Source organism: Sardina pilchardus, chromosome 14 (genome assembly GCF_963854185.1).
Source record: "Sardina pilchardus chromosome 14, fSarPil1.1, whole genome shotgun sequence".
Taxonomy (NCBI): domain Eukaryota; kingdom Metazoa; phylum Chordata; class Actinopteri; order Clupeiformes; family Clupeidae; genus Sardina; species Sardina pilchardus.
Window position 1 is genome coordinate 30,184,004 of NC_085007.1, and position 25,956 is coordinate 30,209,959.

The following is a 25,956-nucleotide window of genomic DNA, read 5'->3' on the forward strand; positions in this document are numbered from 1 at the left end:
GGGGGGGTATGCGTGTGTGCGTGTGTGTGTGTGTGTGTGTGTGTGTTTGTATGTGTGTACGCAAATGAATGCATGGACCACTGAGTCAGAGCGGCAGTAAATCAACCAGTGCTCTCATGCTGTGGTACCAAATCTAACACAGGTTTCAAATCCTGCTGAACCCCCTCTATAACCCTCTCCGTCATACACACATGTGCAGATAAACACACACACACACACACACACACACACACACACACACACACATATGCATAGATTTACACACACACACACACACACACACAGAGACACACACACAGAGTTACTCAGGGGATCTGGCTAGATGACAGCTATGACTGGAATCTCGTCCGGTTAAAGCCTCCATGAGGAGCAGTGATGATCGGAGCCTAGGGCTCTTTCCGGAACAGTCCCCGAGGAAGGGGGGTGCACCATGCTGCATGTGCACACCTGTGTCGCAGAGGCAGTGACTGACAGGTGACAGGGTGACAGTGACAGATACATGCAGAGCTTTATGCATGTTTTGTGTGTGTGTGTGTGTGTGTGTGTGTGTGTGTGTGTTCACTGTCATCACCTTCACATTTGACATAATTGAGCTGCAGTATTCAGTGAAGCTTAAGCTTGTTTTCTTGTGAAATCCATAAAGGATCATATGAGAAACAATACAGATATTGTTATTTGTAGTTATTATCTGGGATTGGTGATGGAGGGCATAACAGAGAGCCCACAATCACATTATCCCAACCAAGATGATGCAGCCAGCAGTTTCACTGTATGGACATGAATGGACAAGGAGGCAATGATTATTTGAAAAGAGCAACTTGCAGGTCAGAAACCATAATACAGATAAATGATGAAGGAACTAGATTCCCAGAGAGAGAAAAAAGATGACCAGAAACAACATATTGTGAGAAAATAACTTAATAACTGTAAACCACTAACCGGAAGTGAGGAAACAGAAAGTAAATATGTCAAGTTCAATGAATGGTGCATCCTGACACAGACTCAAAGGAGATCATAAATGCCGAAAACCTAATTATGAGCAGCCTAGGCAAGATAGGGGCCAGGGAGAAAACAGGGGAAGGAACGACAGGTAGAGGAGAGAGCTGGGCCTAGAGTTTTGGTGAGTGACTCAGTGATAAAGGTGGCTAACGCTGTGTCTGCATGTATTGACATTAGCTTGAAATCGTTTAATTAGTCTGCTTTAGCGATCATACGTTGGATGTTGCTGTCAAACATCTATGTAGCTCTCATGTAAAGCCCTATTGGAACTCACTCACTCATATTTAGTGACGATTGGGCAGCATAATATGAAACAGTTTGATGGCGTGCTCCAATGTAACTGTTGTGCCCCAGTAAAACCTCAAGTTCAGGTTCAGCTAAATTACTCGCAGACGCGGAGTAGCCTACTAGTCACAAAGATATCACACCGTATAGAACTTACATGACATTTAATCATATTTGCATTCTGCACACATCTCTGCACACCCATTACTCTGGATGAAATATCTTACAAACTCTTCGCTCAACGCATGGCAAACCATAGTAGGCCTATATATCACAACAGCAGACCTCAACTTTGCGCCAAAATTATAATGTAGGCTATTCTCATATTTAGTCTTTGTGAATACATATTTTTTTGTAAATTGCTTATTATCCCACCATCATTGTAATATGAATGTATATTATTTTATTATATTCTGAACTCTGAAACTCACAAAATATGATTTGTGGTTGAAACGGATTGCAGTATCATCATCACTATTCCACCTGTGTGTCCATGGTTACAATTCTTAAGTGCAAAATAGTTTAGGCTACAGCACAAATATTTCAAGTATAATCAAGTAGGCTAACTTCTGAATTTCTTTTCAAAGTGCTCTTGATTAAATGTTATTTTTTGCTGTATGGTAATGATGCTGAATGAGCTGTGCACGAGGCAACATTTTGGTTGGCCCCATCAAAAATTATAATTAAAGGTGCTCTTACAGTAGCTATGTTAGGCGGTTTCTAAGCTAAAACATTTTTTGTCACATACAGCAAACATGTCCCCACAATCCGCTACCTGTCCGCTGAATACACTGTAAAATCGTGGTCTCTGTAGACAGCCTTGGCTCCAAACGGCCACGGAAAGAGCCTGGTGCAGCCTGGACCATGAAAAATAACAAACTTTTCCAACCATTCACCGACGAGATTCGCATTTAAGAGCGTTTCATTTGCATGGGAGGGATGGGAGGGGCAATCGCCACCACGTGGCCATATCAATTTCTGTAATTTAAGTATATTTTTTGGCCTTTTTATGCCTTTAATGATAGGATAGTTGAAAGTGACAGGAAGTGAATGGGAGAGAGAGCAGGGGTGGGATCCGGAAAGGACCGTGGGCTGGGAATCGAACCCAGGTCACCGGCGCTGCGGCGCATGGTGCAGGTGCCCCAGTCAGTTGTGCCACAGCTGAGGCCAACCTTTTGTTCTTTAAGCAGAAACCCCACTCTCAGTTGTTGGAGTTAGAAGTCAAGAGAAACATTAATGGATCATGGATCTTGCCATACATTTTATCATGCAACATTAAAATCAATTGATTGCATTACAATATTTATCTTTAAAAAAAATATATATATATATATATACCTTTGGGTATAAAATAATAAATACACAAATAAATAAATAAATGGTATAATGTTTGCCAAGAAACAAAATACATGACAGTATCAGTGATATCCGAGACTGCAATTTCACACAGGCCTAAAATGTCAGAATATTAGTCCAAATATACTGACAGCTATAAAAATGATTGAGGACTCTAGTTATTTTAATCCTGGCTGAATGGGGCTTTGCTCTGAATAACAAGCAATGAGAAAGGAATTTAAATGCTGGGTTCAGCTACCCTGGAAAATCACATTGAGCTCCTGAGACTGAATACCCTGAACAACATGTATTAGCTTAGCTGACCTTGTTTCGGGAGTTAGTCAGCTAATACTCACACTCTGAGTGTGACAACCTATTTAGATAACACAAAAAGGACTCCGGGCTTCATCTGCTGATGGTGGACAAGAAGGCATACTAATCATGAAGATCATTCAGATTCACCCTTTGACTGTCATTCTGACTGTGTGTGTGTGTGTGTGTGTGTGTGCGTGTGTGTGTGTGTGTGTGTGTGTGTGTGTGTGTGTGTGTGTGTGTGTGTGTGTGTGTGTGTGTGTGTGTGTGTGTGTGTGTGTGTGTGTGTGTGTGTGTGTTGTTCATGTTTGTGATTAATTGACAGCCTCCATCTGAAGTAGTAACCCACCAACTTCCTTGAACTCAGCTGTGGACAATTCATGGTGGTGAGCATGAAAATGATCATTTGAGTTTCAAGTATAACTGAAATGATCAGCAAGATGATAACCTCTCTTACATCTAAATTGTGTTGTATTTGTAATGCACCAAAAGAAGATTTTCTGCTAGCAGCATAATACTGTAATCTTGCTTCATCACAGGTCCACTCAGTCTTGTGCTAAATGATAGCCTGACCCTTCAGTGGTGGTTTGGGAGAAGTGCACTGGTAGTGCAGCACTGGTAACTGACTCCAGAAACACACTGTTCCTGTTTTGACATGCTATTTGATTTATCAATCTTGTTTTCACAGCTTAATCTCATATGCGTTTCATGCCACTTTGTGTCTTGTTTTTCAAATGACCTTCCAGCGATCGCCCTCCCTCCCCTATTTTCCTTTCTCAAAGCCAAACAATCAAAAACAGTCAGAGTGCGTGGGCTGCGAAAAATGGCCGACTGTGATAAAAAAAAGAGCCAAGAAGACTCAATTAGCACCCCACTGATTAAGTCTCATCACATGGGCGCTCCGTGCGCAGGTATGAGACAATCTGCTGCTCGCTACGCTTTTGAAGCATACATTTCAGTGATGCCACATTTCAAGCATTTAAAGACAATTTGAGACAGCCAGCATACCAGCTTTTTAGCTCTAAAATGTACCTCTTTTATTTCGTTCTTCTTTCCTTTGACTACATTAACTCTGTACAGCAACTTCCACCTCTTGTCGTTTTGAGTCTTTGGTTGCTCATTCGCCAAGATCACAACATCTGCAGGCTGCAGTTGAGAGAGACAAAGCAGCACATATCAGTTTATAGAATACAGTCATGGTGAACTCATACAGTAATGCGCACTCTCTCACACAGACTTCTCAATGATTAAAGGAGGGCTGGTGATTTCTTTGATGCAAGTGAGCACAGTGTTGTCAGAGTCCCTCTCAATTATGTCAGGCTTGTTTGTCATCTTGGAGCAACGGAACAGTGCAGCTGTATGAGTAGTACCACTGAAAAACATCTGCACTGAAGTTGCTCTCTGTTGTGTTTATTGCACTATACAGACCATCACACCCCAATCTTTTTTTTTTATTTCACTTTTTTTGTACTCCCAAAACACTTGGATCGAAAGCAAAAAAAAGCAAACTATTAGTTGTGTTGTCTCACCGTGTTTGTGATAGAAGAAGAGACTCCTCCTGTCTCTCGTTGTAGAGGTTACAGACCTGTGACCTGTCCAGTCAGTGAAGCACACCTGCGGAGGAAATGACACAATAAAACCGAGCCAGTTTGTGCAGTGGCACTTCCACAGATGTGATGGGTGTCGAGAATGTGTCTAATTGCGCGTTGAGGCCTGGCAGGAGCTCCTCTTCTTTCGGAGGCTGGGTAATTGGCTCGGGTCGATTGCCCTGGCTGATCCCTGCAGTGGCCCTGTTGGGCATGAGCAGCAGTGAGACTGGGAAGCAAGAAGAGGTGGAGTTTTTTCGGGGCAGGGGGCTGAGATGCAGGGGACAGGGAGACTGGGGTGTTCCTCCCAGCTGAGCACACTATCACACCGTTTAACACCGCTCCGGCACGCTAGCACACATCAACTATACCGTCTCAAGTCATATCCTCTAACAGTTAAGCCACAATTATTTCAAAAGGATAACTGTATATGTTGTGAAATGTCTTGTGTTCCTAAGTTGTGAGTGACTGTAATTGTCTTGTCATGTGTGTTTTGGCTTTGGCTGCCTTTTGTTCTGTACCTTACAATAACCACGAAGAAGAAATAACTAAGATAACATACAAGATAATACTGAGACATAAATAAAACACGAAAACGGGCTTCAGTTGTGGCACTCAATCAGTGATAAGGTTTTTAAGGTTCAAGTTTGAATGTGATCACTGGTTTCTCTGTGATAGAAACCCACCTTGTCCTCTACCCAAGTTCGCCTAGCTCCTACTCTGGATCAATGAGATATCATCACCATCTGTTCGGAGGGTGCATCAGAGAGGTGCAGATTATAGTGTGGAGTAAACCCCTAGCTAACTGTGACATTTACACTACGTTAGCTCACAGAAGGGGGGATATACTGTAGGCAACACAGATAACTGCTGTATTAAAAAATCCTATCATATATATGCGCATGAAATGGTCTAGATTCAAAAGAAAGATCTTTGTTTTACTGACAAAGATATTTCAGCTTGAAGCTGTTTTTCCATATGTAAATAAATGCCCATTGTTGCACTGCCCCAAGCAAACACTTGTGTAGTAGTACGTAATACTACACTACAATAACATGCAGTGCAGCAGCAGACTATGCCAACTCATTTCATTTACCTCTGAGCAAATATAATCAGTTACCACACTGCCCATGCTATGTATCTCAAAGGAAATCATTTAATCATGAGGCGGATTCATCCTTATCTGCCTGAGAAATATTTCACCTCCATACAAGCATTATTATAACTAACAGAGGGCACTATTACAAATGATCACACCGATAACTTTGGTTTAATATGAACTCCTGTCTACATTTCTATCATGCAATGTTGTTTACTTTTGTCTGCTAATTGAATAATATCCTGCCATTGTTTGCTGTGTCACAGGTTAGCTCTGGAGTGGGAGTCCATCCAGGTTATCTGTCAGTGTCTCCTTTGGTCTGGGATGCCACTTGGGAGTGTGTGGGGGCTGCTGGAGTTTGGAGGGCAGAAGGCCGTTCCTGAGTGGGAGGGTAAACGGTCATGGCAGTGTGCCATGCCAGTGTGTCCACAGCGGGCTCGGATTGTTGTTATTATTATGATTATTATGGTGCTGGACATGCTGGAGCAGCTAAATGAGCTGTGGGTCATTTTTCGAATCAATTCAAATTCATTTCCCCTCTCCAAATAAATATTTATCAGTCAGAGCATTTGAATGCTTCGTTAAGCCGGATAATTCGCAGCAGTGTTGGTTAAGAGCAACCTGGAAGGTGTCCGGGAAACGTGCGCCCTTCAGGGGTCAGTGGACATTAGCATGCTCACATGTAGGCCGCCCAGTCAGTACGGGAGGTGAGCAGGCTGCACACATCCCAAAAAAGACGCAGGGTAGCTCAGCCCCTGCCCGGCTGGCCATCCCAGATATACAGTTAAACACTCTACGCTCTCTGATCAGACTGTAAAGTAAGCATCATTTGATTGGGCCAAGAATGTCAACATCATTGACTTCATCTGGAGGAAGTGCTCCGATAAATTGTTTAAATGTGGGGGAGGTGAAATATAAACAGAGTAAGCTTTTTTGAGCAATGGCTTTCCTCTCAGAGGTCAGCATCTACAGTACTGTGTGTATGGGACGCATGCTAAAAACAGAAGTCCTCTAGATTAGAATGAGCCAATGCCCATGCTCTCTTTGTTTCGGAGCCAAAGTAAACTGTAATCTGAACTGAGCCAAGAGCTGGTGGTGGTGTTCGAACCTATGCAGGGGTTCAAATTTTTTTTTTTTATCTTCGCAGTGGTGAGGCTTTTTCTTCTGAAGGCACCGCATGGCTGCTGCAGCAGGGTGGGTTAGCCGGAGGAAAATGAAGTTGCCTCTTTGGTGCCATCACCGCGATCTGCACCCATTCATTTTCCAGATCATACTGAGGTCTGTGGTGAGTGGCAGGCCTCCACGCCACTCCACAGAAAAGCTTATTTTAAAAGAGCCCACTCTGCTGAGTCGGCACCCTCTCCTCGTCTTTCCTTTCCTTCCCTCTTCTCCTCCTCCTCTTCCTCCTCTCCCCCCTCCTCCTCTCTGCGCTACTGCTAAATGCGCTCTTTCAAAATTCACTTTCAGGTGGTTTGGGTTTGACTTCAGGGTTGAGTGCACAAATTGCCAAGGAGATGATGGCTCTGCCAGCTACCGGTGGAGATTAACATATGTGTGGGAGGATTTCCAATGCATGATGTGAAAATCTTATCACAGAAATATACATATGTATTCATTTTCATTTTCCTCCTTGGAATGACTGCCACCTCACTATAGAGGTCAGAATGGCATGACCTGTACCTGCAAATGATTCATATAGCTGGAATTTTTCTATCAGATGACCACAGCCCTAGCTTCGTGTTGTAATACCTGTCAGAGCATTTGACGGCAACATAACTTTTTTCCCTTGATGTTTTAATGTATTTCTTATACAATTCAGACCACATTTCAATGTGACTAGACACATATCTTTGGGAACTGGATCCATACCCACCATAAACCTCAAAATGTACTTGTAAAAAAGTGTTTTTTTCCTTAAACAAATTTTTCCAAAAGATTTTTGCCCTGATCTTGAACCCAAACTTTTTTAAAAACCCTGGTGGCACCTGTACAAACCACTGCACCATCTGCTTGGCATCCAGCTCCCCGCAACACATTACTGGGATAAATGAAACACACACACACACACACACACACACCACACACACACACACACACACACACACACACACACACACACACACACACACACACACACACACACACACAGTACTCAGTACTCAGTACATACTATGGAAGCCGGTGGACCAACCGGCCAATAGTCGGAATGACAACAGCCTGTTAGGAACATCTCTTTAATTGCTGAAACTGAAGATGCCTGTGGTCAGTCCCCTGGTGGGAGGGCCATGGAGAGGAATGTGCTGAAATCCAATCCCCAAGCCCAGAGCGCAGCCCGGAATCAAAGGGTATTAGCCGAGGTTTACACTTCCTCTGCTGTTCCCTCTGCTTTGCAGCTGTATGCTTCCACAGGTGCTTGGCAAAACCCCATGTTTTTAGACCACGGGCTCTAGCGCTGTGTTTATGATATTATTTCTTCCCAGTGACTCACCCCTAGTTGTGAGTGTCAGCCTTATGAAAAAAAAGAGATTTCTCTAACCTTATATGTTAGCCAATGTATGACCATGGGCGGTTGAACAGCTTTGAATGGTGTTTCAACACTTCATATTCCATCATGGGTCCACTTAGCAATGACCACCTTCTGTTGCAGTTCACATACTGGAAAAAAGAATAGTATTTGATTATAATCATTATTTGGAGTGTGAAAGATAAAGGTACATGTATTTTTTATGTTTCATCCAACACTTCTTGGGCAACAGAACTTAAGACTTGACACATTACTTTGCCCATTCATAGGAAGGACACTAGATTCACCACTGTCAATATACGTAGCATAACAATAGTGAATTTCATTTTATATTGACCCCACCCCCCAACACACACACACACACACACACACACACACACACACACACACCTTGTTTTAATCATTAATTGATGTATAATACCACAAGGTCTCTTGAAATAACACTGACCTATGAAGACTGTACGGAGCCTCTAATAATTGAGGATCCAGTCCAGCCTTTGATTAAATCTCTCATCCATGCAAGTCACTGGCTTTGTGGTCAATGGCAATGGTATTAGTCTGGGAGCTTTAAATTAAATGCTCTCCATCAGGACCATATAAACATAGGAAGAGAAGATTTTAAAATGCATTCAAATGACGCAATACTCTTTTAATTCTTTGTAATCGATTTCACTGTTATTGAGGAAAAGCTAAGTTGTGATAAAAAAAAGTTTCATTTTGCTATGCTGCTCCAGAGTCTACATGCAGCAAGCCAAGCCACAGGCTTAAAAGCTTAGTGTGAGTCCGAGATCTTCTTAATAGGAAGCTAAAAGGTATTGGTTTTTAACATTGTACGATTATAAATAGATTTTCCCTCCCTCCCTGAACCCATATCTTGTCTTCCATCTTATGGTTCTTGCAAAAGCTGACCGACTGCATTCATTGTTGCAACTGTTCAAATACATCAATGTAGACTTTGCATAGCTATTCTTCACAAGTCTACACTGCAATAACTTACCAGTCTGTCAGTCAAATTGATTCTGCTTGTCTAAGGCTGTTGATATTTCTCTTTGTTAAGTGAATTATGTGACTCTAAGAGAAGTCTGGCTAATTTATTGCCAATCATTTGTCAATAAGTCTGTGTCTATAGGCCTTCATGAAATAGGCCTGCCTCCTCTTTTGCACCAGTTTTGCAATGCACAAATACTCTTGAAAATAAAGTTTCAATGCTATGTTAATATTGCCTAAAAAGCAACCGGACCTATGCTGCACTTTAGAATACTATCTGGCTATTAGAATTGTTATGCTAAAAGAAGTGGACATGCAGAAAAATGTGATCTCTTCATTCTACGACGTCATTAAATATGACCCGAAGTTGGAGGGTGATGCATGTCCCGGATGTGGAAGAGACTCGCTGCTTGCATGCGCCTGTCTGACATGCAACTGAACAGTAACATTACAGCTTCAGGACTATCGTTAGAGCAATGGAAAGTGGCAAGGTAGCTGTATAGCTAACTACATGGAGTATAAAAAGAAGCCTAAAAAAGCAGTAACGGGGATTTTTGGATACAAGTCAACGTTTGCTACAAACTTGCCATAGTCGGAACCTACACGGTGTTTTAAAACAAATGTAGCCAGCATTTCACATCGCTGTCGGAGAAAGATTTTCGCTAGCTAGCTCGCTAGCTAGCAAGCATCAAAAAAGTATTTTGCGTTTACCTAACTTGGCTAAATTTGCGTTGACTGGTAGATAACCGACACACTTAACAGCATTTTTGCTTCTTTGTGGAGTAACATAGCTTCAAAACTAAGGTAAATTCTTTCACTCTCCCAATGACATATCATCCACGTTACTCTAACAGAAGTATAAGACTGTTTCGTTGCTGGATAGCTGGCTGTGTTACTTTAACTAGAATGTCAACATCCCCCCCAAAATGTTTGACAGTAGTAACGACGTTAGCGCTTCGAAATTCATGTTTTAGCCTACTCGAAAACATGTAGCCAGCATGAGCCTGTTGATTGCGTATTCTGGTGACAAGTCATGTTTAAACTTTTTCTAACTCTCAAACTCGGCATATATCTCAGTCAGAAGTTGAGACTAGAAGTATGAGACTAGCCATATCCAGCGCACCTGTATTCTTTCCTCATCCAATAATGTATCGGACAACTATACTAGTGTCACCATGAAGAAAAGATTACTTCAAAATGTTGGAATCAATCTGGTTCAAGTCACTTAAAGACATCATTTGAAACTGGAATTGTCATAATATAAGGGCATCTACATCTTAATAGCTATAGCGCTACACATTTGACTGAAATCCACCCTGCACATCAGGCAGCATCATAAACACGTTATTCTCGGTGTTGCAAAGCCCTCGCGCCTAAACTTTTCGAAGTTGAATCTGCAGCTAACAACATTAGCTTAAGTATATGTAAACCATTTTTAAATAGTAAGAAGTACTGTCATCGAGACTGGCGCGACCTACTGCAATTGTTGTCTATCCGAAAGCCACAGATTTGATCAGAGTAGCATACTGTTTGCTTTGGCCGCGGTTGGAATTCATGCTGCAGCGTTGCTGAAGTGATGGGTACGGCAGGCTCACGGAAACATCAAAAGTAGCGTTTGGTCATTTGTAGAGTTTTGACACTTTTGCGGTTCATGCCCACGTAAATTAGGCCCAAATTCTTTAAGGGAAAAAACGCCCTGGGCAAATACAGTAGGCTACCCTATGCTTTAAGTGAAGATGGTTGTTGACAGCTCGTGGGGCTAGTCGTCCAGTCACTTGACTGAGCGCGCAGACGTAAACAGCGCTATTTAACACGAAGCACTTAAACATTTTATTGCATGTATACCCTTCGATGTCACAATAAAGCACATTATCACATTTCTCTCATTTGTCTGGCATGGTTATATTTTAATTCGTAGCTGCCACCATCCGTGTTAAACGTATCGTTATGTGAAAAGGTAGCTAGGTGGCTGTACAAACACATCATTCACGAGTGCACATGGTGCTTTAACTCGATTGAAGGGAGCCTAGGCTACAATTATTATTTTTAAAGCACGCTTAATGAACACCGTCCTTTTGAGAGATATTTTCCAGGCTTCAGCCACCTTTGTTACTGTCTGCGATAGGCAACTAGCTGTCTCTTTTGATCCCGATATTCCGCTGTTTTTATAGACTATTTATTTATTTATTTATTTGTTTTCTTTCCACGGGTTGTCGGCGCGAGATCCTCCGTTTAACCTGCGTATTGAGCGGAGCTGGACTTGGGAAAGTCTTGTTTTAAATTCCACTCTTCTTCAATCCGATCGTTTATTCTGGATTCATTCATTTGAAGTAAACCTCCTGTTGCGTGATGGGGCGCTGAGAAAGAATAGGTTTTTAACGCAAAGTGGAATCTTGCGACTGTGGTCATCTGTGGATTTTGAGGAAGATCTGAAATAGTGATTAGGTCCCCCCTCCTCCTTGTCAGTGCGCGACCGGGCGTCTTCTGACCGCAATTTGTTTCCATGTTTTTAGGTTTGTGTGATTTTGCTAAAATGCATCACCAACAGCGAATGGCTGCCTTAGGGACAGACAAAGAACTAAGCGACTTATTGGATTTCAGCGCGGTAAGCAATTGTTGTGCATATCTTAGTATCAATAATGACCCCGCACTATCGCTAAATGTTTACGTTTTGTTTTATGCATGGCTATGTACTGTGGTATAAATCAGATGATAGGCATTTTGCTTTTAAAGTGTTTTACACATGTACGCCAGTAATGTAGCTTACCGTAAATAATTTGACTCAAGAAAGTTTGTAAAATGTCGTTTAAATCATGAAGTGTTTTGTCCAAACCATGTTTAGAGAAATATGATATTGCATTAGTAATTTTGTTGTCTTATAGATGCGAAACAGCGATTTGAAAATGTTCCCAACACCAATGGTAGTATATCACACTTAAGTATTTTTCTTGTTTTATTCTTTCATAGCTTGATTTCTGTGATATTTACGTTTTGACCACAGACGTGTTGTGCATATTGTCATGTCATTGACAGCTTTTCGAGACAGTGAAATCCCCGCATTGTCCCAGTGAAAGTAGGAGCATGTCGGAGTGCTGAGATTAGGGGAACGGTCGCGGCTTCATGTCGTGGTACAAGCTGATGCCTTCCCTTGTGTTTGTGTCTGCTTCTATCACTCATGAAGCCCCGGTACACTCCAAACTGCCCCGTCACCACTAAATAGATAAACCGTGTGAAATATTTGACTTTTGAAAAATGGTTTTGGGAAGTTTATGGGCTACGGGAAATGTTTCCTTCGGCCATGTTTTATTAAACCTATGAGCGCTCGGTCAATTTAGGTTTGCCGAAAAAAATCTCATAGGCTACGGTAGGCTACTTGACAGAATTTTAACTCGGCTTGAACTCTGTAAATTAACGCATGCAATTTTACGCTATCGTAGGCTATTCTTACTGTTGAAAGTTTGATACTTTTTTCTTAAAATGTAGGCTATCCAGCACCATAGTATCTTTTCCAAGGATGATAGATTGTTGCATTATTGACAACCGTGTTATGTGGAGTCTGGTGTAGGCTAATCTATGTACTAGGTCAGTGTAATAATAACTAGGTTGCCTTTTTTTCCAAGTTTATTTAAACGCTACAATCTATTTGACATGGAGATATGGCAAGGTTTAAGGAGAACGCCGTTTTCTAGGTTTTTTTCAGTGTGTTTACACAAGCATGCATTGAAAAAATGCAAGGCAGCTTACTCTTCGTGGGTATTTCTGTGATGATTTGATATGCATACAATTAGTTAAAGCTACGGTTACAATAAAAACTGTAAATGTATTTAAGATTATTTGGTTAAAAAGAGGGACTTTCTTTCAAAGTTGTGTTTGTTTGCATCCTTGTTTTTTTCTAGATGTTTTCTCCCCCCGTAAGCAGTGGAAAGAACGGACCGACCTCGCTCGGGAGTGGACATTTCACAGGCTCAAGTACGTCAGTCACATTTCCATGACATGTCAAAAATGCAGACGCACGGCTCATGCCAATGCTTTTGTCTTGAAATTACTCTGGTTGAACACAGCACCACATGCCTCGAATCAACTCTGTGCGCTCCACTTTTTTGCTTTATGCATCGAGCCGGGTTGCGCTCTGCTTTCCAAATGGGTTTCAGCGTGTGGCAAAAGCTCTGAAAAGATAACTCAAATAGAACACGGTCCTCGTGACTCACGATTAGCGGTTTCCAAGTTGCGGAGTTGTACAGCGAGGGCGAGATCGACTGTCTGTGGGGCTCTTGTGCTGATGCTCGTGTTTGTGATATTGAATTGAGCGCTGGACAGGCCATGTGTCATTGGTGGACAAAGGGGATGGACCAGCAGTTTGTTGTCTTCCTGTTTAGCAGGTGAAATGCACACGCCATAATCAGCTGTGGATTGGCAGTGTTCACCATGCTGGCTGCTGATACTCACCGTGGTCAGAGAGAGATTTCTTAGTTTGGCATCTCTCATCATCACATGTGCCACTGTTACATTTATTCATAACAATGTAGTTTGCTCTTATAGAATGAACTGTTGCATATTTAAATGATTTAAAATGAATTTAGGCAGATGCCACTTTTTTGTAGTATTGGTTTGACAATATGACATGCATATGCATGCCCTTACAAGGAAAAATGTAGATTATGTCTATGTGTTGAATACTAAGTTGAGTATCCCCCCCATATTCACCTCAGAAGTAGTGATGAATTGGGATGACAAAGACTCATGTTTTCTGATTTTTTATTTTAAAAAAATGTGGAGTGTGTTTCAGTGGAATTTGAAGTCATGGCTTTGACCTTTTCAGTACTTAAGCTGCTACAGGCTACCACTTTTTATGGAAAAACCAAACACACAAAATATAATACAGCAAAACACAGACAGCAGTGTAGGGAATTACTCGTGTTCACTCTTTATTTAGGGAGGTGTGTGGACTGTCGCTGTGCTGATTCTTTCAAGGTTGAGCTGAACCTTTCCAGACCTTCCCTGTTGTTTGAGATGTTGGCAGTCCTGTGCCTCTCCCCACCCCTTGAATCCTGTGTTTTCCCGTGAATTGTGTGGCAGTTTTGCACTGTTGGGAAGTCGAGGAAGGGGGCAGGTTGGTTGGGGGGTTGGGTGGTGGTGGTGAATCCACTGTTACCTTGTTGCCATGCAACTTGCAGTTGGCATGCAAAAAAAATGAGGAAACGTTTAATAAAGTGTGAGCTGACAAAAAGGGGAGGCCTATAAATGTACGCTGGCCACATATGCCAGGCCTATATTTATTTTATTTATCTATACTTGCTAGAACAGCAGCATTGGAAGGGTTCATAAGGATGTCAAAAGAAAAAAAGGAAAGAAGAAAGCACCAAATCCATTTCTGGCGCCTTCTTTTCCTTTTGTGAGCCGGATGGCAGCGGGCACACACAACCCCGCGCCGCACAGCACAGCCTGTGCCAACCTCTTCGCGACGCTGAAATTCGGGTGCAGGCAGATAGGCCTGATCGCTTGCCACATTTTTGTTCTCTTAATCGGCATAGCTTATTAAGTCACAGTCAAGAGTAAGAGTGTTTTAATAATATCCTGCTCCTGTTTGATGCACTTGTACCCAGACAGATAAAGCGCTCCCCACCAGCCTGCCGCACTCCCTCACGCTTTTTCACTCCAATCTGTGTTGGTCATGCTTGTCAGTCAAAAGGGACTGATTGCATTCAAAATATAGATGAAGCGAAGGGAAACAGTCACTTAATACTTGATTTCTCTCCTCCTCCCACCACCTCTTTACCACTGAGAGTCTGTCTTTGTCTTATTCCCAGGAAGCAGAACGACTTAAAGACTGAGTGTGTGTTTGTGTGCGTGCATGTGTGTGCGTGTGTGTGTGTGTGTGTGTGTGTGTGTGTGTGTGTGTGTGTGTCTTAGAGAGAGGGAGAGAAACACAGAGGCATGCTCTAATTGTGCATCGGATTAGGAATTAATAGACATTTTAGCTATAATAGCAATATTATTAGTACTATTTATGATTTAATTCTAATAATTGCTGTGTTAATAGCGATAATATTTTCAGGCTTGTGTCTCAAGATCAGCCTCTTTCAGGTCTTTGCTCACTCAGAATAGAATAGAGGAGAGGGACGAGGAAAGAAAGGAGGATGGCAGAGGAAGGTGTTTGTTGTCTCTTAACCGTGGGCCATTAGCACAGGCTAATTTTTTGTGTAATGTCAGTAATCCCTTCTGTGTATTGTTGTGATTTAATAGTGGTGTACAGATAGTGGTGGATGGATTGGTGTCGCTCTGGAAGCTTTCCCTCCACCCAGAGAGGCAAGCAGACCAAACGTTCTGGGCTTGGAGGTGCAGAGACGCCTCATCCAAGCTATAAGCAGAGGCTGCCTAGCAACTTGAGATACAGAGATACAGGGTGGTGTGTGTTACAGATTTGAGGCTTTTGGTTAGGTTGTGGACCGGGTCTTTTCATAATAATGCACTGTAATTCTTATTTACAGCTAAGCATGGGTAATTTCATACAATGCCCAAAGAGTACTTGTATTTTCTAGTTCTTGAAAGATCTCATGGTAAATAATTGTATTTACTGATTCTAAACAATGCTTTTGTATGTGATGAAAAGGATGACAATGGCATTGTTTTGTTTCTAATGATCTAATGTTGTTTAAGAGTGTGACCTTCGTGTCGTTGTGTCTCGTCTTTGTCAGTAAGTCTGCAGTCTGAAATGATTATCAGAGCTGGCTCCTGTTGCTGAGAGATGACAGTATTAACAGAATAATGTAAATTGTGTCGTTTAAAGTGATTTCAAGAGTGTATGGAAAGAGATGAGGCAGTTGTTAAATCCTCTCTCAATGAGTTATAGTACAATGCCTCCAGACTATCAACAAGAAGATGTAGAAACATCAAGCATTATTGAAAAATGTAGTTGTTGCTTCATACATGAATCCTTTTATCACAGTGTATGTTCAGAATACATTGATGGTAGCGATTAGGCTGTATCAGTGAAAAGTCTGACTAAAGTGTTTGAGACAGCTGAGTAATTAGTGTAGAATTTGGCGGGGTCGGTGGTCGCCCAGCAGATCGCCCTGCCCAGTGGAAGCTGTCTGAGATGGGGCTCTGATTCTCACTCTGTTTCAGACGGCAGCCCCGCTCATCGCTGCACCTGCAGATGAAGGTAGACGGAAAAAGTGAAAATAGACAAAAGGATGGGGGGAAAAAAGCGTAATTAGTTCTTAGGAAAATAAAGACAGGAGAATGTCAGCGTGGCTTATAATTAACTCCATAGGTGAAACAGCTCACTCTGTAATGGAGAACTTTAATTAAGGCACCGTAGTAGTTTGCTTGACTGTTGTGGCGAGGAGTGAGACAGTAGACTGTTGTGGCTGCCGGCAGGTTAGATCCAAGCACGTTGGAGGCTAATGCTAGCATGTCACATGCAGCGGTGTGCCACTTGGTCGGTGTGTTTCCATAGGCCCACGCTGTGCGTCAGGGTCTGCTGGTGGATTTTCAAAGCTTTGATAACGTTTTAGTGTGTCGCCACATCATCGGCCCGGAGGCTGGCCCTGAAAGAACTCCTAGCCTGGAATTTGCCACCTCCCCACCGGGAATGTGGGGGAATGTCACTCACACAGCTGGGAATGTTTCATGGAAAAATCTTCACCCAGACAGGGATTGCAGAGAGGGACGATCCTTGTTCTTTTCAGCGCGGCCCCATCAAGAGCTATTCTTGGTGGAGGTGCCAGTGTCAGAGCGAGACTGCCTGCGGTGTGGCGCTGGCAGAGGGATGAAGTCTGAGTCAAACCTGGAAGGGTCATTTCCTTTTTGTAAGCTCTGGAGTGTTTGTCTATGTGAGGTTGGTACACATTTCAGGGTTAATCTGTTTTAGCATGGAATCAACAACAGATGAGCTGAGACGTAGGTGTCGGGGTCACTCACTATGTTTGGTTGTTGTTGAATAATTCACATTAATGCTAAAACAATCTTCCTTTTATCCTTTCCCTGGGACACTTCATTAGTGATTTGAACATCAGCCATATTTTTTTGTGAATTGCTGTCATATTTCACATTTCTGACTTTTTTTTAAATTATTTAAACCTTTTTAAAGCATCCTGCAAAAATGCCCCCTTCATCTTTCAAATTGAACGTATCCTTCATCAGTCAATTCAGAAGATCCCCTTATTTATAGCATTGATTTTGAAGCATCAATATTATTACATTGGTAACAATCATTCTAAAATATTTGTCCCCTTTTTTTTCATTTTTTCCCCATTTTTTTTAAATAAGCCATATAGTACAATGGGCTACGTATGTTATGTTTTACTGACAGTTTCCTGGTCTTGCAAATGAAGGGTGTCTACTAAGAAAGTAGACATGTTTGTCAGTGGCTGCTCTTTTAAGCAGGAGAGCATTTTTGCCTTTTTTGAGACTGGACTTAGCTGAAAGCTGTAAGTGTGTGTGTGTGTGTGTGTGTGTTTGTGTGTTTGTGTGTGCTATGGCCATGCCTGTCAGACCCCAGATTCAGGGCCAGTCTCACAGTGCTGGTGGATGTGGCTGATGGACTCTGCTGTTTGCCACCTGAGCTTTGTAGTGTTTGGAGGTCGAGGCCTTGGCTCTCTTTCTCTTCTTTTTCTTACTGTTACTTCCACTCTCTCTCTCTCTCTCTGACTCTCCACCATCTCTCTTTCTTTTTCTCTCCCTCCCTCCCTCCCTCCCCCTCCCTCACTCTTTCTTTGTGTGAGTCTGCAGGAACCCCTTTAGTGCTTTCGGCTGCTGGGTCTCACCAGGGAGGGAAGAGTTAATGTGTGTTTGTGTGTGCACACTACTGTTTTTATTGTCCTGTCAGATTCTAGTCTCACCCTGTCATGTTTTGCATTTAGGGTGTTCTGTTTTCACTTTGCATCTAGTGTTTTTGTAATGTTGTGCAGCATTTTTTTTTTATTATTTAGCCTATGTATTTGCTTACAATTTTTTTGCCACCACATTGTCATGTTTGCACAAGAGCAACATAAGGTTGGTTAGACAAATTCCCAGTAGGAAAGACAAGAAAAGGAAGAAAACAATCTTCCCTCCCATGCACTGAGAGCTCTCTTATGAGTGACTGACTTGAACAGGTTTGTTGTCACTGCCTCGCATGAATCACTTTCCCCCGAGAGCGGCATAGGCCATCAATGTTGCTGCGGCGTTAACCCTAAAATGGGCTCTCCTTTTGTCGCATGTCGTCCATAACGTTTGAGCATTTGTTCGGCATAGTCGCGCGAGTGAAGGGGTGCGCTAGGTGAGCGTAGATCGGAGCGGTTCTCTGTCTGGCGGGCCCATCTGTCCGGGTGTGCTCCCATGCTGTGTTGCGGCGGGGCCTGAAAGGTCTCCTCCTGAGGATGTGGTCGGGCCTGGTGGGGCAGAGCTGGAGACCAGGCCAGATGAGCACTGACGTCAGCCTCCGCTCTGGCTCACCAAGAGAGGGGAGCCACTGTGGTGGGCCGAGGGAAGGCTGAAAGACCTCATGTGTGTTTGTGTGCGTGTGTGTGTGTGTGTGTGTGTGTGTGTGTGTGCGTGCGCGCGCTTTTGTTTGTTTGTGTCCGTCGCACAGAGTTTGTGTTGGGCTGAGCGGGATTGTCTGAGTTGTTGTAGACATAATAGGTTTTCTTTTAGTACGTGTGTGTTTGCGGTTGAGCCGAGCATGTGTTTGTCTAAATGTGATCGTATGCAGTCAGACACGGGCTCGGTCGGCTTTTGGTGAGTGCCCGCCTTTTTGCGAGCGGAGCGTCTGCAGCTTCACTTCTCTGCTATTTCCATCGCTGGTCCAACATCTGGTCGCTGCTCCCCGTGCTCTGTGTGTGCTGCCACATTGATCTCCCCCTCACATTCCACCCTGTCAGGATGTGGAGTATCACTACATGCACTGTGTGCGCCTGCGCAAGTGTGTGTGTGTGCGTGTGTGTGAAGGAGAATATCCACATGTCTGTGTGCGTCTTTTTGCGCATCTGTTTTGTGTGTGTGTGTGTATGTTTGTGCCATTTTGTGTACATCCGTGAAAGTGTGTGTGTGTTTGTTTGCGCGTGCTGGATGGTGTATGTAATGTATTTATGTCTGTTTGTGTTGGGGCTTGCAGGCATCTGTGTGTATACGTAACTGGCCTATGTATGTTTTTGCTAGGAGTTTTTTCACCCCCATTTGGTGTGTGCATTACCAGATGAGCGTGTGTGATTATTTTGGGAAGAGGAAATCCATTCTCTGGCGTGGCTTTCGACCTCAGCTTAGGATGGAGGGAGTAGCACTCCCCTTTTTGCCCCCTCTTTTTTAACCTCAAGGCTAATTTCTCCTGCTACCACTTATTTAACGTCCATCTCCAAACAGCTTGAAGCAATTTCAGAGTCAATTATCCAATAAATACGGTTTTACGTTGTTGTTTTCTTTTTGCTCTCTAGTGAAAGAGCTCTCTCTCCCTCTTTCTCTCTCTCTCTCTCCCTCTCTCTCTCTCTCTCTCTCTCTTTCTGTGTGCATTTCTATGTGTGTGTTGGTAAGCGTGGTGGTGTTTGCATTCGTATCCACTTAAGATTAGCTTCGTCCCTAAACAGATGAAGAGAAGTGCACGGAATTGTCAGAGGTGTTGGGCACCCTGAGTGTTGCCGCATTGTTCCCTCCTGGAGCTGCTGTGTTTGAGTGCACAGCTTGTCGGCTTGTCTAGTCCTGCTGTTTCCGCAGAGATGTGAAAGATGCTTGGTTTTGATGGCTTTGTATTGGCAGGTAAAATCACTGCGGGGATCGGATAGACCCGCTACCCGATATCATTTTTGAGTGATAATGAGCAGCGTTGGGATATATATATATATATATATATTTTTTATCTGTGTACCAGTTGTTTTGGGAACTGGCACATTTAAATTGTGTGTGTGTTCGCTCGCTTAGAGCAGAGCTGGACAGTGGAATGTAACCAGAGCTTCAGTAAAGTCATTCCCACAGAAGTTCTCTCACATGAAAGGCTTTTGTCTGGCCTCTGCGTTCCAACAGCAAGCTTTTTTTCCCCTCCTCTTGGTCTTTTTTCCCCTCCTTCTTTTTTTCCTCTTTTTTTTCTCCTCCAAGTTTGCAGGTGTTCAGCACAGAGTAATAAAACAAACCCTGCCATTTAGAGAGCGGAGCTCCAGTCCTACACACACACACACACACACACACACACGCACACACAGGCACACACAAGCACACACAGGCAAGTACACACACAAGCACACACACATCCATTCACATAGACCTGAGCACATGCATACACACACTATTTTTCTTCTTTTTTGTAAAATTTTCTGATGAGGGTATTGGTGTGCCACTGCATGTCGACAAATATGTGTGTGTGTGTGTGTGTTTGTGTGTCTAAGGTGGGGAGAGCAGGGTAGATGTGGAGTAAGGGGGAGGGCGGGGGGGTTCCCTGCTCCCTGCTCCCCCGGGAGCGTGGTCTGTGATTGAGCGGAAGAGCGGCGCGCTGGGGTAATGTGTAAAGCAGAATGGCAGAGGGCTCTGCTCAGTGTAAACTTGTAGCCTGCAGTTATGTGCTCTGACAGGCCTTAGGGACACCGCCTCTAAACACACTCAAACACAACCTCATGCTCACACACACACACCGCCGCATGCACGGAAAGCACATTTACACACACACACACACACACACACACACACACACACACAAACACATTTGCGAGTGAACACATGTTGGTGTGTGTACTTACTCGCGCACATACACACACACACACAGACAAAAATAACACTCCCACACATGTAGAACAGAGCACACTGTCATTTTCAAAGATGCCTCCTGTTCTGTTGTCCTAATGGCTGTAATTGTGTTTGGGTCAGTGCTATGGGAATCCTAATAAACTGGATGTAAACATCTGTGGAGGAGGAATTATCATGTAAATGCTGAGCCTCCATCGGACCACCATCGTCCACTCGTGGCCTTCCCTGCCACACCTGCGCCGAGCGCAGAGCATGCAGAGGAGGAAGCGTTGGTTTTAATGGGGATTGCCGGGCAGGCCTCCTGTGCTGTAAAGAAGACAAGTTCTGACACGGAGTCTTTTGAGCATGGCCTTTTTTTCAAGTAAGCACTCAGACATGTGTTGGATGCTATGGTAATACTGCCACACTGCAGGGGTAGTAGATCAACTTGACCTCTGATCTTAGTGGCTGAACCACTCACTCTCTCTCTCTCTCTCTCTCACACACACACACACACACACACACACTTCTAGTATTGACATCCTGAGCCCAGTGATGTGTGAGTGAGAAACACACACACTCCACAGTGAGGCTTGCTGCCTCTGTATGGTGGTGTTGAAAGCTGGATGAGCAGCACTGCCACATCTGACACTTCACCCCCCCTGCCCCCCCCCCGCATGCACCTCCTCCCCCCTGTCCTGCCCATGGGGCTGCTCCTGTGTGGGCTGTCTGTGGGAACAGGTGTCTCTTTGGCTTTGGTACTTTTTGTTTTCAGTTCCCCTTGCAGGCTCCTGCGCCTTTACTTCAGATCTTCAGACAAGCCTGTGCTTTATTTTGTCTATTTTAAGACAGAACATAGTCGTTGCTAATATTTTGTATTTACAAAAGATGTTAAGATTTAATGAACAATGCATTCTACATGCACTACCCTACAGTTGTTAAATACTGGATCTATACTCTCTAGTTTGCTAATTGGTTGGCTCACGATTTTGGAATGTTCTGAAGGTTCCTTTTAAGTAATTTAAGGAGTTTGCCTGCTGAGATGTGTTTGCATTCATTTGTGGTGGTGCGACCAGAAACACCATCCCCAAGAGCCCTCCGTCCTGAGGAGGACATGTGAGAGTGTGACACACACACTAGCATTCCCTAGTTACCCGCCATAAAAAAGTGGATCGAGAGAAGAGAGTCTTTAGCACTTTCTTCACCAAAGTGTGAATTAAATGTAGTGTTGCTTTAGCAAGAGTCTTCCAGGCTTCATTTAGCCTACACTGCAAGGGAAAAAGATTGAGCTTAAAAAGTAGAGAGCGAGAATTGTTTTAAAGCTTGCTAAATTGCTGTAATTTAACATTTCTATTCTATTGATGTTTTATTTATTAAAGTCGTTGCCTTCTCACTCTCAGATGTGCGTTGACGTTTAGATTTATGAAACAAAAGAACAAGAGATTAATGATATAGTGATTTTTCATAACTTATCCTTAAATCTGGTATGACGGTAATAAAATGTGTTTGGAGGTGGTATGGTTTGGCCCAAGTGTGTAAGACAAAGGAGAACCAAAATACTAGTACAAGGCTGCTTATCCCTTTCTCTCTCTCTCTCTGTCAGACATACACACAAATACCTCCCTACACCCACACATTCCCAGTGCACCTCCCGGTGTTTGTCTCTTTGGCCTCCTCCATATGTCAGTGCAATACCCCCGCCCCATCAACGTGACGGAGGTGCTCTCAACACCATTACTACGCACTCGTCTCCGGTAATAATGACATCTCGGATTCTTGCGCGGTGTTGTCAAAAAAGATTAGTGCCCCGACATATGTTTCCTTTCCACGTGTGAATGAGAGCGACTATTCCGGCAGGCCTTCTCACCATAAAAAAACCCTCCTCCTCGCCGCCCTCACAGGTCTGCCGCTCTTTTCAAAATCTCCCCACCCCTCACACGGAGCACACACGGCACACAACAACTCCTCTGGTCTCACTCTCCACCCTCTGCCCCTGTTGTCAGCGTTTGTGCCAAGCAGCTCGTGGCTGTTGGGTTTTAATTGATGAGCAGGCATCCTTGTGCAAAGTGCACGGCAAAGGCCTGTTGTGATAAGAAAGGTGTTGCTATCGTTTTTTTTCCTTTTCTTTTTTTTAAGCTTCAAGTTTTTTTTTTTCTCTCTCAACTGAGAAGCCACAAGGCCATGAAGGGCCAAAGACGAACGTGTAAATTGGGAAAGGCAGATGTTGCTACGTGAGTGATGTTGACAAAAGATCCTTTTTTTAGAAGGAAGGATGATTTATTTGTTCTCCAATATGTCATAATTTTCTTTATGAGGAGAAGAATCCATGGCGTTCTTTGTGTCACAGAACACAAGTAACTAGTTGTTTGGCCTCAAGTGATCATGCTTGTCTAACGTGAGCATTTATGGGAATATTGCATTAAATTGTGTACTATATACAGTATAAAGACTAACTGTATGATTGAAATCATATTTAATTTAATCATGGCAAATTGAATTAAACTGCATTTTTGAACTTTTACACACAAATTGAAGCAACCTTTCTCTGGAAAACATTTCTGCCTTGTTGCCTTGTTCAACTTATTAATGAATCCTCATGACCTCTTTTGCGTACCATCTCTCGCCTCTGACACATGAAATCTGTTATTTACTTAATTTACTTTGGATGATCAAAGAAACTAGATCTGAATGGCCTATGAGTACAGTTGTTTCCCTTACTCTATTCCTACCAGGCATGCTAGCCTTTGATAGGTTCAGGTAATCTTTAGTAGTGTTCTTTTGAAGAGCTGATGTGAATGGTTGTCCTCTCATTCCTTCTCTTTGTTTTTTTGTTTTGTTTGTTTTTTCTAACGTAACCCTGATGCCATGTGTTTTTATTGTTCCGCAACTCTTGTGGAAAAGCACACACCAACACATCCTTTCGAAAAGGGCGTGAGTGCTCTCCTGTCGGCTGGAGGTAAGTGGAGAATAAGCGCTGGTGGTTTGGCTTCACCTCTTGTTGTGGCCCAGGCTTGTGCTCCCTCACTCTTGTCCTGAAATGAGAGCACTTCAGCGTCTGCCAGCACACCCACCCCCCCCCCCCTCGGCCCGCTCGCCAGCCTGCTCCCTACCCAGACGACTTTGCTCGTAAAGCAAATGTTATTATGTCAAAAGAGGCCCGCAAACATAAATTGCCGGTGTAGTGTGGTGCTTTTGGAAAAAGTGCCTCCCCTAGTTTGTCAGAGCAGGCTTTTGAACAGCAGACGGTTCAACTGGAATGAGCTTGTTCTCAGCTAGGGCAGAGCAACACCATCCATCCATCCATCCATCCCTCTTTCCCTCCCTCTATCCCTCCCTCCATCCATCCAGAGAGAGAGTGAGAGAAAGAGAAAGATAGAGTGGTGGTCGTTGTGGGGGAGGAGAACACATGTGAGGGAGATTTGGAGAGTGAGATCGTGAACAAGTGAGAGTGAGAGGTGTCTGCTGAAAGGGAGGGAGGGTGGGTGGGGTGGGGGTGAAGGGCCAATAGCAAATAGACATGCACTCTTGCAGGCAGTCCATTAAATTTCACAAATTAAATAGGTATTATCTTTAAATATTTAAAGGTTAGATGAATGTTGATAATGGATTTAGACAGCCATTATGCTGTAATTGCTTTCTAATGTAGTTAGTGAAAGACATTTGATACAATTTGCTCTCAGCTGAGATCAGGCAACAGAGTGCCCATTTTCCACCAGAGCCTGTTTGCCTCCAAATTAACCCTTGAAAGGGAACTGGGTCATTGTCTTGTCTGTTATCCCTCATTTTACTTCTCTCTTTGTCATATTCCCGTCTAAATCAAGAGGAGAAAAGCAAAGGACTTAGTTATGTGTGTGTTAGAGTGAGTGTGTGTGTGTGTGTGTGTATGTGTGAACATGTACGTGTTCAAGGAAGCTGTCTTTATTCTCAGATTCCACCGACCTAAGGAGAATGTGTGCGCTTGCACCCACGCTGACTGCTAACTTGTTAGCACTTTCTCACTCCTGGAACCGGGAGCCCAAGAATAGGGCGACGAGAAGGTGTCAATCCCAATGCCATCTTCTCTTAGCACAGACGGGCGAGTCTCCACGGCAATGCGGATGACGGGGGGTGAGATCCTACGGTGCTCGCAGTGGTGCTGGTGGGATTGCCAGCAGTCTTCTGATAGGACGAGAACAAGGGAGCAGCCAAAAGTGCGACACAGAAAGCGTTTAGCAGGGGAAAACAGAATGCCAGATTAAACTCTGTGACCTAATGTTTCAAACAAGAGATAGTTATGTGAGCGCATACAAACACCTACGTTAGCGAACATAAGCTTTGGGTAGTGAGAGGTTTTGTTCAACTTTGCTATCATAACAGAGCTTTGATTTGAGGTGTGAAGCACACAGGAGGGGCAGAGTGAAGGAGACTTCACTACGAGTGGAGTAGATATCCAGAGTCAACACTATGGGAATCCAGCAGGGTCACTGGCTGCTTATCTGTTGTCTTGGTGAGGGTCAAGATAGAGCAGGTGTTCTTGGGGCCGAGTTGCTATTTTCCCATGATTCTTTTTTTTTAATTTTGCCGTTCTCCCTTGACTATGGCCTTGAGAGATCATCAAGTTGTTTATTTTTTCTGTTAGAGTGCCACACTGCAAATGATGAGGAATGTAGCGAGAATGAAGAGAAGGAAGCGGTGGTTCACCTAGCCCTGTGTCACCACACTGCTAAATAATTTGTTGAGGTAAACACTTAGGAACATTAGTTTCAGCTTCACTTAGGTTCACTGTGCATGTTTGTGGTAGTGGCGGGGGGTGTGGGCTGTGGCTTTGCCACATCTTCTGTTGTTCTGTTGTAGGCATAATTAACTCTAATGCCTCGCCATGCCTGCGTCATGTACACAAGATTGTCTTAACGCCACAAGATCTGAGCGTGATGCACTAACCCTCGCGCACAGAGGCAACATTACAGGCACAGTGCCACCCTCTGGGTTTACTTTCCTCAGTAAACAATTTGTCACATCAACACACTCTCTTATTTAAATAAAAAATATCCCCTCCACAGTGTTCTCATTGCACTGTGCATGTGCAAGCAGTGTATGACTGCAAGCTTGGTACTTCATCAGCCCTCTTTCTTTATGTAACGTTCTTCGTGACCGCACCTGTT

The 25,956-nt window shown here is 43.5% G+C and overlaps 1 protein-coding gene and 1 long non-coding RNA gene across 17 annotated transcripts in view; one reads left to right on the top strand and one right to left on the bottom strand.

Moving 5' to 3' along the window:
* Positions 1-3,958: 3,958 nt before the first annotated feature.
* Positions 3,959-13,428, bottom strand: LOC134100641 (uncharacterized). Its single transcript, XR_009941293.1, has 4 exons — positions 13,336-13,428; positions 8,153-8,271; positions 4,461-4,545; positions 3,959-4,077 (listed from the first exon to the last, which is right to left on the bottom strand). It is a non-coding gene; the product is annotated as an uncharacterized LOC134100641 (long non-coding RNA).
* Positions 9,520-25,956, top strand: part of LOC134100640 (transcription factor 4-like) — a 150,461-nt gene continuing 134,024 nt past the window's right edge. For 3 of the 16 annotated variants that reach the window (XM_062553971.1, XM_062553975.1, XM_062553987.1), the window contains exons 1-3: positions 11,498-11,732; positions 12,010-12,048; positions 13,024-13,096. In XM_062553971.1, coding sequence (XP_062409955.1) covers positions 11,631-11,732; positions 12,010-12,048; positions 13,024-13,096 — 214 coding nt within the window. In that variant the 5' untranslated portion in view covers positions 11,498-11,630. Of the gene's footprint in view, positions 9,932-11,495; positions 11,733-12,009; positions 12,049-13,023; positions 13,097-25,956 lie in introns of those variants that run through there. The other 13 variants (XM_062553972.1, XM_062553981.1, XM_062553973.1 and 10 more) reach the window with 10 other exon arrangements.